This window comes from Cebus imitator, unplaced genomic scaffold (assembly GCF_001604975.1).
Source record: "Cebus imitator isolate Cc_AM_T3 unplaced genomic scaffold, Cebus_imitator-1.0 Scaffold265, whole genome shotgun sequence".
Classification (NCBI taxonomy): Eukaryota; Metazoa; Chordata; class Mammalia; order Primates; family Cebidae; genus Cebus; species Cebus imitator.
In genome coordinates, this window is record NW_016107580.1 from 1,824,308 (window position 1) to 1,840,204 (window position 15,897).

At 45.7% G+C, this 15,897-nt stretch overlaps 1 protein-coding gene across 4 annotated transcripts in view; it reads left to right on the top strand.

Moving 5' to 3' along the window:
* Window positions 1–15,897, top strand: part of SCUBE2 (signal peptide, CUB domain and EGF like domain containing 2) — an 83,801-nt gene that overhangs the window by 56,551 nt on the left and 11,353 nt on the right. For all 4 annotated transcript variants that reach the window (XM_017500312.2, XM_017500314.2, XM_017500316.2 and 1 more), the window contains 3 exons: window positions 10,065–10,235; window positions 13,221–13,388; window positions 14,102–14,263. In XM_017500312.2, the coding sequence (XP_017355801.1) occupies window positions 10,065–10,235; window positions 13,221–13,388; window positions 14,102–14,263 (501 nt within the window). The remainder of the gene's footprint in view (window positions 1–10,064; window positions 10,236–13,220; window positions 13,389–14,101; window positions 14,264–15,897) is intronic.

A 15,897-nucleotide genomic window follows, 5' to 3' on the forward strand; every position in this document is an offset into this window, starting at 1 on the left:
CATAGCCCTCTAAGTACCAGCTCTGTGGGGGATGCTGAGGAAGCCTAGGTAAATAAGACACTAACATTAAGTCACACTTAACCCTCCAGGGAAGGGTCAGAGATGCCTTTCCCAAAGAGAGAAAGCCTATGCTGAGTTTTGAAGGATGCACAGATAATGGCTTAGTGGGGAGGAGTACTCAGCCCGAGGAATAGCCTTGGGAAATGAGGAAGAGCAAGGTGTGCACAGGCCATTATTGACATGTCAGTGTCACAGAACCTGGAGTACCAGGTAGGACGTGGCAGGCAGCTAGGCTAATGGAAGGGCATGGCCAACTCATGGATACCTTGGATATGCTGCTAAGGAGCCTCAACTCTATCTCTAGGTAACACTGGAGGATTTACTTGGGAAGTGTCCAGGTCATATGTGTATTCCAGAAAAATCTCTCTGACTATACTGGAGGGAGCAGAATTCGAGGCAGAAAGACCTATCTGGGGGCTTTTGAATGTGTTGCCTATGAGAGATTTTTTTTTGGTGGGGGAGAGTCTCGCTCTATCGTCCAGGCTGGAGTGCAGTGGTGCAAACATGGCTCACTGCAACCTCTGCCTCCTGGGTTCAAGCAATTATCCTGACTCAGTCTCCCAAGTAGCTGGGACTACAGGTGCATGCCATCACAGCCTATGAGATATTGAGAACACGAAGATGCTAGATGGAGTAGAGAAGCAGCAATTGGTTGGAGAAATATTTAAGAGGAAAAATGAGCAGCATTTGGGGATGACATGGATTGGGGACTGAGAAGAGGAAAGAGTGGACTGAGCTCAGAGAATTCTGATGTGGCCTCTGATCCTGGCACTTGCTTCCCATATGTCCCTCATCTCACCCTGCCCTGTTTCATATGCAGGAGACACAGAAAAAGCCAGGGGGTTGGTTGAATGATGAGATGAATGTGATCACTGGGAAGAAATAATCAGAAGAGATTTATAGGAGAAGCAAGAAAAAAAATAGGCTTTGAGAGAGCATGAGAAAGGATGAAAAAGATACAGAAAAGGAGGCTAAAGCCTGAATATTGAGTCAGAGAAAGTGAGGGGATTGCAGGAAGTCAAGGCAAGGAGGTTTTTGAGCCAGGGAGTGAAGCAATCAGAAAAAGACTTCAGAGAGGCGCATCAGTGGTAGAAAGGAAAGAGCAGTGGCTGGGAGGGACAGAAAGCGAGGGCAATGTTGGAAGGTATTGCAGCAATCCAAATAAGAGACGGTGAGGATCTAAGGGACATTCGTCCCATGGGGATGAACAGGGGATAGAGAGAAGGGACACAGCTGTAGGATGCTGCCGCTGAGTGAAGGGGCAGTGGGGAGAGAAGCCAGGGAGAGCTGTGGTTTGGATCCTTGGTGACTGGGAGGATACAGATGCCTGTGTAAGAGGAGTAAAGCCAGAGTTTAGGGAGAGAAGTGCTCCCCGTGAGCAATGAGATTTCTAGGCAGAGGTGTCCATGAGTGCCTGGGAGTCTAGTGAAGCAACAACTCTTCATGTCCAACCTAACTTGCCTAATCCCATGTCTGTACACACAGGATCAGAGCTGCCTCCGGTTAAAATGGATGGACCGTCCATGCCCCTATCTAAGGTCATGCCTCTGTCTTCCACTCGAGCTGGAGCCTGTCTGTCCTCTCTCAACTTTTTAAGAATGTTGCCCCTGCCGGGCGCGGTGGCTCAGGCCTGTAATCCCAGCACTTTGGGAGGCTGAGGCGGGTGGATCACGAGGTCAAGAGATCGAGACCATCCTGGTCAACATGGTGAAACCCCGTCTCTACTAAAAATACAAAACATTAGCTGGGCATGGTGGTGGGTGCCTATAATCCCAGCTACTCAGGAGGCTGAGGCAGGAGAATTGCCTGAACCCAGGAGGCGGAGGTTGCGGTGAGCCGAGATCGCGCCATTGCACTCCAGCCTGGGTCACATGAGTGAAACTCCGTCTCAAAAAAAAAAAAAAAAAAAAAATGTTGCCCCTGCTGTCGTCCCCATCGACCCCTCCTATCTCAGAATTCTTCTCTACTAGATAATTCCAACAGCACACAAACCTATCTGTTGTCTTAAAAACCAAAGTAACCCTCCATTGACTTCACGCTTCTCTGTAGCTACTGCCTCATTTCTGTGTCCATCCATTCTGTGTAGAATGAAACTCTGAAGGAGCCATAGTCGTACTTTCTTTGCCTCCTTATCTAACCTCTCCACAGATTCCTAATGACCTCTCTGGTGCCAAATCCAGCTGTCCTTTCTCACTCCTCATTGGGGCATCCTCTCTGCTGATCACTCCCTCTCCTGAAAACACTTTCTTCTTGTGGGTTTCAGACACAACACACTTCTGCTTCTCCACCTACCTCACTGGCTGCTCCCTTTTCATTTTCAATGCTCATTCCCGTTCCTTCCCTATTTTCTGATTATCCTAGAGCTGCATCCCTCATCCCCTCCTCTGTCTTCACACTGTCCTTCTTGACCTTACCCAGTGCCATAGCTTTAAATACTGTCAAGTGCTGGTGACTCTGAAACTGCCCTCTCCAGCTCCTCTGTCCCAGAGATGTTGAACATTTAAGAACGCACATACACTCTCTCTCCAAGTAAAATATATATGGATGTTTGTTTATTCATAAACAATATACTTACACTATTGACTAGTATACTATGTTCATCGCAAAAGATAGAATGAGATAAAGATTAAATAAACTAAAATAACTGGCTAGCATCTTAAGTAGAGTCTTTATAATTGGGCAGGGTTCATTATTAATAGTAGTGGTTGCAAAGCTATTTGCCATATAGTCTTTTTGAGCATTGCTGGTGCTTTAGGTGAACTCTTGACAGATCGGAATAAATTGTAGCTGTTTTTGTCTTATAACGTAGTTTGACAAAGAGCTAATACAGCAGTGGCCCCTTATAGGCAGTTTTGCTTTCTGTGGTTTCAGTTACCTGGGTCAACCATGGTCCAATAATATCAAATGGAAAATTCCAGAAATAATTTGTAAGTTTTAAATTGTCTGCTGTTCAGAGTGGCATGATGAAATCTCATGCTGTCCTGCTCCATCCTGCCTGGGACATGAGCCCTCTCTTCATCCCGTGTACCCACGCTGTATGCCCTCACCATCCTGCCTGGGACATGAGCCCTCTCTTCATCCCGTGTACCCACGCTGTATACCCTCACCATCCTGCCTGGGATATGAATCATTCCCTTTATCCCAGGTCCCCACGCTGTGTGCCCTGCCCCGTGTTAGTCACATAGTAGTCATCTCAGTTATCAGATTGACAGATCACAAGAAGGATGAGTACGGTGCTATAAGATACTTTGAGAGAGAGACCATATTCACATAACTTTTTATTACAGTGTGGTGTGATAATTGTTTTATTATTGTGGGTGCCTAATTTGTAAATGAAACTTTATCATGAATAAGCACTCATAGGAAAGCCCCTAGTGTATACAGGGTGTGGTACTCTCCAAGGTTCCAGGCACCCACTGGGGGTCTTGGATGGGAATCCTCCACCCCGCTGTGGGCACAGGTGGCTGCTGTGCTGGGAGCAGAAGACATGCCCACGGGCGCTCTCCTGTGGTGCACATGGGCTCATGTCATGGTTACACCCTTCAGTCAGGTGTTCTTCCCAGGAATCCATCAAAACTGCTCTCTATTTTGTGATGGTTTAGTTAAAACTTGATAATACAGGTCAGGACATCTCATTACCCAGGCATAGCTAAGCTGTAACTGTTCTCTATGTATTGAGAGGTGAGAGTCAGTCAGTGCCGTGCGCTCGAGTTGTGGGTGCCAGTGATTCTCTTTTCTTGGTGACCCTGGGTCCTCACACGTGTCTTGTGCCTCACAGAGATGGAGACTGGCTGGAAGGCTGCTTTTACACCGTCTTCTAAACCAGAGGAGTTTTGTTTCTCTTATTTTAGGTGAAAATTCATAGGCATAGGTGTAGAAATGTGCTCCCACCCGGTGGATCAGCTTGTCAACCCCTGAGGTATAGAATTCCGCCTCAGAGCCTACCAGTAGAACCCATGCCTTCTTAGTATGTGTACTTGGAAGGCCAACTGGCATCTCAAACTCAATGTTCCCAAACAAAACTTCTCCCAAGAGGAGCATCGAATCAAATCAAACCAGCATCCTCCCTCCCAAATCAAACCAGCATCTCCGGAAGGGGCACCTCTTCTTACCCAGTTGCTCAAGTTGAAAGTCTGAGTCATCCTGACCTCTCTCTTTCTGTCGTGTTCCTCATCCAGTCCGTGTGTAAATCCTGTCAGCTCCGCCTTCAGGTGATTTCCTTTATCCGACCAGCTTTCTCCTCCTCCGTTATTATGACGGCTGTGTTTCAAACCAGCATCATCTCTTGCTCAGTCTGTTGTACCAGGCTCTGAATTGTTCTCCTCAGCCAGCCCTCCAACTGTTCTCCACCTGCAGCCAAGACATCTCTTAAAAACATAAATCAGGCTGGGTGCAGTGGCTTACTTTGGGATGCCGAGGTAGAGGATCACTTGAGCCCAAGAGACCCCATCTCTACAAAAAGTTAAAAAACTGGCTAGACATGGTGGTGCCGGCCTGTAGTCCCAGCTACTCAGGAGACTGAGGTGGGAGGATCAGTTGAACCCAGGAGGTCAAGGCTGCAGTGAGCCATGATCACTCCACTGCACTCCAGCCTGGGTGACAGAGTGCAACCCCATCTCCAAAAAAAAAAAGAAGAAGAAAAGAAAAATCAGATTATGTCATTCCCCTATTTCAAACCTCCAACACACTTTGAGTAAGGTCTAATTTCCTTACCTTTGCCTTCAAGCACCCACATGATCTGGCCCTTGCTTGCTTTTTAAAGTTCATCTCTTACTGTACTATCCCTTATGCTGTGTTCCTACCACACTGCCCTTCTTGCTATTAGGCAATCTCATTGCAGGGCTGTTTCCTACATTTTTTTTTTTTTTTTTGAGACAGGGTCTTGCTCTGTCACCCAGGCTGGAGTGCAGTGGTGTGATTTTGGCTCACTGCAGCCTCTGCCTTCTGGGCTCAAGCTATCCTCCCATTATGATACTCTGCTAATTTTTTAAGGTCTCACTGTATTACCCAGGCTGGTCTTGAACTCTTGGATCAAGCAGTCTTCCTCCCTCAGCCTCCCAATGTGTTGGGATTACAGGCGTGAGCCACAGCGCCTGGCCTATTTCCCACATTTTATTCTGGTGTCTGCTCAGAAAGGCCTTTCTTGGCCACACTTCTAAAATAGCATACATACAGACTCCATCCCTACCCCGTCTTTATCTTCTTACCTTGTTTTCCTTTTCTTCATCATACCACTACTTGCATCCTATTATATATTTATTTGTTTGCTCACTGATTGAGATTAATTGCTCATTTATTTACTACCCTGAGAACCCCATTAGAGCAGATCATGTCCACCTTCTCTGCTGTGTCTCTAGCTCCTAGAATGGTACTCAGCACATAATCAGTGCTCAGTAAGTATGTATTGAATGAATGAGTGAGTGAATCTTCACAAGGACAACAGATGAAATCCCAAGGACAGTAGAAAAAGTTAAAAGAGGCTGAAGGGTGAATCTTTGGAGAAATATTTAAATCGAGGGCAAAAGAGGCACTCTAAAGGAAGTGAAATCTCAGCTCCAGTTAACTAGGCATGAAAAGAACTTAGTGTGCATTTGGGAACCCAGTGAGGAAGAAGGCGTCAAGCTGGGCTCATTTCTCTGCCCTAGCTATAGGAATGTTTTTAAATAGCAAACCTGAGCACAGGTCAAAAACCTGGACAATTAAAAATCAATCTCTCAGCCCAAGAAGGCACTGTCTCCTGTTATCCTGGGGACAGTCATTTAAAGAGGGCTCAAACCAGGCTCCTGAGGCCAGTGCTGCCTGGGGCACCAGGGCCTCTGAACTGGGACAAAGCAACAGCCCTGTGATACCCTGGGAATCCAAGTGGGCAGCTTGTGGCTCTTCTTCAGAAGTCAAGGCGTGATTCTTAAGAAAGCAGTCAAATACTAGAGGGTGACCCCTTTTATTAGGTTCATCATCTTAGCCACAGAGAGACCATAGTGTTTGTCCATAGCCTGAAATACTCAAAGGCCTCGGTGCTGAAAAGAGGCCGAGGCTTGAGGCCTCTTTGTCGCCATTAATCCTCATCCTGCTGGTCTGTCCCTTTTGCATCAGAAAAGCTTTCTTGTATCTTTTTTAAAGAGGGAGAGAAAACAGCTGTGTGGGATTTGAGAGTGGGATTTTAATGGTCACTGAAGGCACACAAAAGCTTTGCTGTGATAGTGAAGTGTTCTGGGGGCAATTGACTGCTTTGTCCTGGGCAGCAAAACAAGCTGGCTGCTGAAGGAGACGAGAGAAGCAACTCGAGCATGTGACTAAGGTCTCTGCAGCCCAGATTCTCAGCACATTTGCAAAGAGCTGTTTTCAGACATCCCTTCATGATATTTCAGAGTGGCCTATTAGTGTTTAGCTCATTTTTACCTTGTGAAAGAGTCAAATCTATTTGGAAGGTGCTTGGCATGAATTATTTCTACAGGTCTTTCTCTCTGGATGGAAAATGGAAATTGTGACTGACAATATGAGTTTGTTTATGTGAAGCAGGCCTTTCACTGTGAGGAAAAGGAATTGGTGCCCTCTTTTCCACGGGGCAGCCTGAGGGGTTTCTCAGCCCTTTGAGCAGTCAAGAAATGGCACAGATATGGGATATTGTGAGGCCTCTCTAAAGGTCACCTTGCAAAGGCTGCGGCAGTTGAAAGAGTTCTCAGGAGCAGGGGACAGCAGAGCAGTAGGAGCCCATCCCGGCCCCCGGCTCAGTGAGAAACTGGTGTTGTCTACCTGCTGAGGGCATCTGTTTTCTGCCAGAGGATCCATGATGGAATGGATCATGGTGTGTGACTCTAAGCTGTGATTAATGGGGCTGTTGGAATCATTGTCACCATATGGGCACTTTCCCTTTCATGGATAACTATTATAAAAACAGCTCTTCTTCAGATAGAAATGACTGGGCAGAGGGGCTCTGGACAGCCGTGGTTTTACCCACTTTCTGCCAGTCTTCATGACAGGTGGGCTCCTTAGGGTTGTGAAGGAATTATTCTCTGATTTACTGGCTTGCTACAGATACTGGAAGAATCAAATGGGACACAGGGTAAAACATGAATTCCTGGTACAGAATTCAGCCCAGCTTTGTATGAAAGATGGGCTGGAACCAGAGTGATATGAAAACCATTATTCAGTAGGGCTGCATTTAAAGAAGTCTGGAATTATACTCTGTTTGCCACAGATTTGTGCATCAATCACAAAATATTGTTTGCCAATAAAACAAGAGTTTGGTTCACCTTTAATTTTTTTTAAATATAAAATTGTGGCCGGGCATGATGGCTCACACCTATAATCCCAGCTCTTTGGGAGGCCGAGGTAGGTGGATCACCCGAGGTCAGGAGTTCGAGACCAGCCTGGCTGGCAAGGTGAAACCCCATTTCTACTAAAATACAAAAATTAGCCGGATATGATGGCGCATGCTTGTAATATCAGCTACTTGGGAGGCTGAGGCAGGAAAATCACTTGAACCTGGGAGGCAGAGGTTGCAGTGAGCTGAGATTGCATCATTGCACCCTAGCTTGGGCAACAAGAGCAAAACCCCATCTCAAAAAAAAAAAAAAATATATATATATATAAATATAATTGTATTTAAATCATATATGAATATTGTAAAAGAAAATCCAAGAAATATAAGAGTATTAGATTTAGATATTAGGATAGACTTTATTGATTGGTTACATTGAATTGTAGAAATAATATTTAAAATGTGGCATATTTTAGCTTACTGTGATCCAAAAGTTTGATTTTTTTAAGATTATGGAATGAATAATTAAAAGACATTTTTATTACTGATAACAGAGAGCTTTGCCATGTTTAATGCTAAGAGTATATATGCAAATCACATTTGTAGAATAGGATGAAAACCCATTTCCCTCATTACAGACACTGGAGTGATATAATAGCTAACTTTATTATGTGATTTTTTTTTCTATTTATTGGCAGCTTACATATAGAGAAAGTTTGTTCCAGTCAAACTCTCCTAGCCCCAGAGAATCCTTGATAAAGTCTTCAACTGCACTTAAATCTGATCTTTTGTTAAATAACCTTTTTCCTTTTTAAACTCAAAGCTCTTGTTCTTACCGTACTGTAAGTGTATTTCACAAATTGTCTGTGGGATTTTGGCCCAATTATTAACCTCCCTAAGTCTCTGTTTCTGTAAAATGGTGCTAACAATGGCACGTAGATCCTTAGGGCTGTATTAAGGAATAAATGAGATGCTATATGTAGAGCTTTTGGTATGGTGTCTAGTATAAGTACTCAACAAATGTTAGTCATTAGAAATGCTGCTTTGATGACTCTGATGATGATGTTTGAGTATTATACTAGGGAGCCAAATTTGGTACATTTGCTTCATATTCATACCCTAAAATAAGGTACAAATCTACATTTAACAGTACTAAAAATAGAATCAGAAGCAAAGTTTATGAATTTCCTTATTTACCAGCATTTACACTTTGTTGTATTGATTTTTTGTTTTCTTTGAGAGAGTTTCGCTCTGTTGCCCAGGCTGGAGTGCAGTGGCACCATCTCAGCCCATTGCAACCTCCTTGATTGCAGAGTTCAAGTGATTCTCCTGCCTCAGCCTCCCTAGTAGCTTGGATTACAGTTGTGCACCACCACACCCAACCAGTTTTTCTGTTTTTTTAGTAGAGATGGGGTTTCTCCATGTTGGCCAGGCTGCTCTCAAACTCCTGACCTCAGGTGATCCACCCACTTTGGTCTCATAAAGTGCTGGGATTACAGGCATGAGCCACTGCACCCAGCCGGTTGTATTGGTTTATTATGAATCTGAAGTGTGCTATTTTGTAAGAGTCATGAGATCACGACCGACCCCAGCCAGCCACCAGAGAAGGAGCTTTTCAAAACACAGCTTCTGGTCATCTTCCTCTCCTTTGTTTTCTGTTTTTTCTTTTTAAGAGAAGGGGTCTCATAGGCCGGGTGCGGTGGCTCAAGCCTGTAATCCCAGCACTTTGGGAGGCCGAGGCGGGTGGATCACGAGGTCAAGAGATCGAGACCATCCTGGTCAACATGGTGAAACCCCGTCTCTATTAAAACTACAAAAAATTAGCTGGGCATGGTGGCGCGTGCCTGTAGTCCCAGCTACTCAGGAGGCTGAGGCAGGAGAATTGCCTGAACCCAGGAGGCGGAGGTTGCGGTGAGCCGAGATCGCGCCATTGCACTCCAGCCTGGGTAACAAGAGCAAAACTCCGTCTCCAAAAAAAAAAAAAAAAAGAGAAGGGGTCTCATTCTCACTGTGTTGCCAAGGCTGGACTCAAATTCCTAGGTTCGGGCGATTCCATCTCAGCTTCCCCAATAGCTGGGACTGCAGGCATACACCACCATGCCTGGCTCCTGTCCTTTCAGTGATTCCTTTACCTGCAGAATAAAATCCAAATGCCTGGTACTCAAGAACTTCTGCAGTCTATTCTCAACCTTTTCTCTCCTCTCCTCCCGATTTAATGAATGAACCTTTAGAACCTGCCGCCTTTTCCCGCCTGGGAAGATCTTATTCATCCTTCAAGTCCTGACACAAATGTGACCTCCTCTAGGACAACTTTCAGGATACCACCAGACAGGATTAATAACACTCTGTTCTTCTAGCATTAGACCTATGTTCAATGAATGATTTTCACCTCTATAATGGTTCCAACAGCCCTATGAAGTAGGGAGATCCAGGATTTTTAAAATCTCTCTTCAACCATAAAGTGCTTGTGCTACAAAAATAATTAGAACCCCTGTGATCCCTGTCCTCAAGGAGCTCATGGTCTGGGGAGAGACAGACCTGTAAACACTTCTAACAGGGGTGACAGGGATCATGCTGTGCAGAGGTGTGCAGAGAGAACTGAGGCAGGGCACGTTGTGTATCCAGGGAGTTTGCATGGGAGGTGGTGTGGTCAGGGTCATCTATTTGCCTTCATCTCTAGAACTCACATCATCCTTGCTTGGCCTTTGTGTCACACTGACCAGATTGTTTCCCTTTTGGCTAGTCAGTTGCAGGGCTGGGACCTATTATGATGGCGCACAAGAACGCTGCATTTTATGTCCAAACGGAACCTTCCAAAATGAGGAAGGACAAATTATTTGTGAACCATGCCCAAGACCAGGAAGTTCTGGGGCCATGAAGACCCCAGAAGCTTGGAATGTGTCTGAATGTGGAGGTAAGGATGCTGTCTGTTACTTCCTACTCCTCTCATCTCTGATGTCATTGTTTAGACAGAGGCATCTCAAGGACTCCAGACCATGCACACTCACCTGGGGCTTCCTACAAGCAGGGACCATGTTGGTTCGATTCATCTTTGGCCTACCAGTGCCTGGGTCAGTGCCTGACACATGCTGGGCAGATACTAATTTGAGCAAATAGATGAAGACGGGGCAGAATACACTAGCAGAAGAGTGTAAGTGTTGCAACTGGGTGCTTTATTCACTGGAAATAAGTACACCTGCAACCTGAGTGAGTTCTGTGTCTATAGGCACTGTTTGAAAGTATTAAAATGAGAGGAGGTCTGGGTTTTTTTCCATCTTTAGTCTCAAATTCGTAGCTTTTTTATTTAAAACAAATAATGTGTTTATTTTGTTAAAACTGGGACCTCCTCTGTGAAGAGCTTTTAATCATCTCTTACAAAATGTTAACTTTGAAGTCAATCTCAAGCTCTGTGGGCTTTCCTACTTATTTTATTGTTAAATGTCTGCCTTTTATTAAATGGGAGAAGGGCTGGCTGTATTGACACTCTGTGGGTTCCAATGGCAGGTGTGATCTGAATGGTGATTTGTATCTGATGGCCATGGCGGAGTACACAAGGCCCCCTGTGCTGCTCCTGCAGCTGTCCTTAGAGAGACTCCCACCTAAATGACTCCAAACTCAACTGCAAGGCTGTTTCTGGCTTAAAAATCAAATCCTCTTATTGATGTGTGACTCCCGTCATATCTTTGGCCTGTTATAAAACTCCAAAACTAATTGCAATGTTGATAAGGAGGGACATTTTGGCATCTGCTCACCCTTGTATGTGACCTTATTATTTTTATTTTTTTCTTGAGACAGAGTCTCATGCTGTCACCCAGGATGGAGTGCAGTGGTGCAATTTTGGCTCACTGCAAACTCCACCTCCTGGGTTCAAGTGATTGTCATGCCTCAGCCTCCTGAGAAACTGGGATTACAAGTGCATGCCATCACTTCCCACTAATTTTTGTATTTTTAGTAGAGATGGTGTTTTGCTATGTTGACCAGGCTGGTCTCAAACTCCTAACCTCAGGTGATCCACCCACCTTGGCCTCCCAAAGTGCTGGGATTACAGGCGTGAACTGCCACCCTCAGCCTATGTGACCTTATTAAGAAAAATTTAGGCCAGGAATGGTGGCTCATACCTGTGACCCTAGCACTTTGGGTTCAGGATCACTTGAGCTCAGGTGGCTAACCCTAACCCTAAGACCGGTCTGGGCAACATAGTGAGACCTTGTTTGTAGAAAAAAATGTTTTTTAAAAATTTGCTGGGCATGGTGGCACATGGTAATCCCAGCTACTTAGGTGGCTGAGGTGCAAGGATTGCTTAAGCCCAGTAAGTCAAGCTGCACTAAGCTGTGATTGTGCCACTGCACTCTGGCCTAGGCAACAGAGTGAGACCCTATCTCAAAAAAAAATGATAGCAATAAGAATATTGGAAATAATGCTTATTATAGCTAACATGTGTTGAATATTTACCTATGCCAGGCATTATGCTAAGTATATTATATGAATTATGAACTATGAATAATTCATAGAATCATTACAACTCTGTGAGGCTAAAGTGACCCTTTCAAGGTCACACAGCCAACGGCAGGATGTGGAATCAGAACCCAGGTCTGTTAGGCTTCAGGCTCCTCCCAAGGGTGTGTATTCTTGAAATGCTATCATACCTATAACTTACGGGGGAAAATAAGACCACTACGATTAATGGAGGAGAGATGATTAAGAATATAAGAGACAGCAGATTTTGATAGTATCTTGCCAATGACTAATTCCTGGGGAACATGTGCTTTGAGAAATCCTTTTGTTTTTGGCTGTGTTTCTTGTCCCAGGTGTAACGTGTATAAGATCTAACTTAGCAAATAGTATTGTTAAAACAGGGGAGACTCTGAGTTACTCTTTTTCTTTTTTCTGTTTTTTTTTTTTTTTTTTTTGAGATGGAGTTTTGCACTGTCCCCTAGGCTGTAGTGCAGTGGCGCAATCTCCGCTTCCTGGGTTCAAGCAATTCTCCTGCCTCAGCCTCCCGAGTAGCTGGGACTACAGGCATGCACCACCCAGCTATTTTATTTGTGTGTGTGTGTGTGTGTGTGTGTGTGTTTTTAGTAGAGACAGGGTTTCATCATGTTGGCCAGTATGGTCTCCATCTCCTGACCCCGTGATCCACCCGCCTCAGCCGCATGAGCCACCACGCCCGGCCTACTATTTTTTCTTGTTTTTGATAGAGACAAAGTCTTGCTGGATCACCCAGGCTGGAGTGCAGGGGCGCAATTATGGCTTACTGCAGGCTGGAACTCCTGGGCTCAAGTGATCCTCCTGCCTCAGTCCCAGAGTAGCTGGGCCTACAGACATGTGCCACTATGTCTGGCTAATTGTAAAATTTTTTGCAGAGACTGGGTTTGCCATGTTGCCTAGGCTGGTCTTGAGCTGCTAGGCTCAAGTGATTTTCCTGCCTCAACTTCCCAAAGTGCTGGGATTACAGGGATGAGCCATTAAACCCAGGCCGGGTCACTCTTTATATCACTAGGATGTAATCAGCTAGATAAGGGGGTACTTCTGGGTCTAATTACTAAGTTGATTCCAGAGCAGAGAACTCTCTCTCCTGCATTGCAGGGGATGCTTGGGCAGTGTGTAAGCCTAAGCCTGAGAACTACCAGGCCTTCCTATACTTTGGAAGCAGTTGACACTTGACTCCTGGTTTCCAGCTTTCACAGCTGTGCTGTGCAGCTCTGTGTGTAAACATCAGGCACTCATATACCATTGCCTCAGGGTCAGCAGCAGGGCAGCGTTGACCGTATGCTCTCTGACTGAGGTGGGAACTGAGGTCAGCCTGGGGCAACAGGACTGAAGTTGATCTCATCTGGAGAGTCGGGGGGCAAGGGTCTGCCTGGGGGCCTTGCTCGCCTAAAGCTATTGGTCCTTCTAGGTCTGTGTCAACCTGGTGAATATTCTGCAGATGGCTTTGCACCTTGCCAGCTCTGTGCCCTGGGCACGTTCCAGCCTGAAGCTGGCCGAACTTCCTGCTTCCCCTGTGGAGGAGGCCTTGCCACCAAACATCAGGGAGCTACTTCCTTTCAGGACTGTGAAACCAGAGGTGAGCACCGGCAGCTTGCTTTTGTCTAGGGCTGGATTTCCCTTCTGAGTATCATGGGAGTCTGGTGAGGCTCCAATCAAGCCCAGCCTGATGCAGTGCCTCAGTGGCCGGGGGTTCAGATCCCAGCTCCACTCACCCCTGGCAGGATGTGCAGGGGGCACTGGAACTCACTGGACAAGGCGTCCTCAGCCACCTTACCCCCTTTGGACAGGCTGACAAGGGACAGTCAGGCATTGATGAGCCAGTTTGGTATACAGGTTCCCCTGGTTCCTTCCTCCAGCCCTCCTCCATCTCTGTGCCCTGACCTAGAGCTTCCCCCCAGTACTCCTTCTCTAGAAGCCCACTCCAGCTGCCTTCTCCCAGGGAGCCCAACTCTAAACCCAACCTCAGTTCTGCAACTGCCTGCCTCTCATACTCACAGATGTGCTCTGTATGAAGACTTGAGTTGTGATAATTGATGCCTGAAAATCTGCATGAACCATAAACTCATTGGAGATACACACATATCTTGTTCTTCTGTATTTCTCTGTTTCATGAGCCCCATCCAAACTGCCTGTTTAGGGAGTTAAGTGTTGATTAGCTCCAGATTGGTAGGAAAGTCTTACTTCATTTGCACACAAAAATTTATTTCACAGACTTTAAAATCTTTTGTGCCGCATTTGATTAAAAATAGTCTTTTTTTTCCTGTTCTTTTCACCCTCCCTCACCCACAGTTCAGTGTTCACCTGGACATTTCTACAACACCACCACTCACCGATGTATTCGTTGCCCAGCGGGAACATACCAGCCTGAATTTGGGAAAAATAGTTGTGTTTCTTGCCCAGGAAATACTATGACTGACTTTGATGGCTCCACAAACATAACCCAGTGTAAAAGTAGGTCTCTCTCTAAGGTTTTTCACAGTCCTGGCTAAGAAGATATGTGTCTGGGTCCAACTCAGAGCATGGGGCATGGGGCAGAGGTCCCAGTTCATTCGGAACCACATAGATGTTATGAGCCTAGCTCACAGCCATGCAGACCAATGTGGAGAGAGAGCAGGGCCTGACCGTGCAGAGTGACTCATCTTTATTGGTCCTGGCTGCTTCCTCGGGCATACTTACCAGCTGTACTCAGCTTAATTTCCTCCCTGGGGCATAATTTCAGTCCAGCCTTACTCAGCACACATTGTTTGAGGACCTGTTACATGCCCGGCATTCCGCTGGGAACTTGGTTGATAGCAAGCAGAATAAGTCAGCATCGCTGACCCTGCAAGGAGCTCAGGCAGTGAGACTGTAGGGGAAGGAGCGACTGACTGTCTTGAGAGATGAGGAAAGGCTTCTGGAGGGTATGAGAAGGTTTTCATGGAGAGGATGGGGAAAGAGCAGGAGAAAGAGCCTTATGTTTGAGCGAGGAGCTGAGGGAGGCACAGACGGAGGAGACCCCTGGACCTCAGGCTAGAATGTGCTGAAGGGAGTCTCAGGCAGACCAGAGGTGGAGCCTTGGATGGACATTGAGGAGACTGATTTGTGTTTTATAGGAAGGGGGAAGCAAATCATTTAAGGACTTGCTGTCTGGGGTTTTTTTTAAAGCCATTATTTATAACCAAAATTACAACAAAACTCTGTAGTAAAGGCCAAAAGTAAATCCCAGCTAATCTTTAAGACAGCAATCAGAAGAGCAAAGAGGCCCCCCTAAACTGGAGGAGCTTGGGACTGAGGGAGGCAGTGAATCATTCGAACTTTATGATTGAAAGGTCATCTGGTTTTCTTTCTATGCTGAGGAAGTCCTTTTAACAGCATCTTTATAAGTAGCCTTCCATCAAGTCTCTTCTTGAATACCAGCTATGACAGGAGGAGTGCTACCTCATATCTTAGCTTGTTGGTAAATTAGACTTTGGAAAGTTCACAGTGTTAGAAAATTCTTCCTCATACCAAGATGAATGTTCCCTTGTCTTCTACTACCTGGCCCTTGGTTGGCCCCATGGGGGCCCGTGAGAGCCTTATGGCACAGTTCCTAGGGCAGCCCTTCAGGACTGAAGGCAGTTCTCAGCTCCATGGCTCCCTCTTCCTTCTCTTTTCTACCAAGAAGAAAAGCCTATAGATTTTTTTTCTACTAGTAACAATAAATCCCAGTTGTAACAAGAGAGGGAAAAAGTAATCCCTTCAACATCTTCTCTTGCATAGATTTACCTGACAGTATTAAGTAATGAGCTCCTTGAGAGCAAAGACTGTCTTTCTCGTTTCTGAGCTCTCAGAGCTTTGGGTGACATTTCTGTGATGAGCGGGATTGGGTGAATGAAGATGCAGCTGGGTACTGTGGGTGAGGGAGGGGTCTGTCCATGCCTGCATGTGTGTGTGCAGCCTCTGCCTTTGGTGCCATATATAAGTATCCAGCATGCCTTGTATCTACTGATAACTCATTTGAGTTTTCTTCCTTCTTTAAAAATAAAATATGGGTTGGGCACAGTGGCTCATGCCTATAGTCCCACAATTTTGGGAGGACAAGGCCGGGATAGCTTGAGCCTATGAGT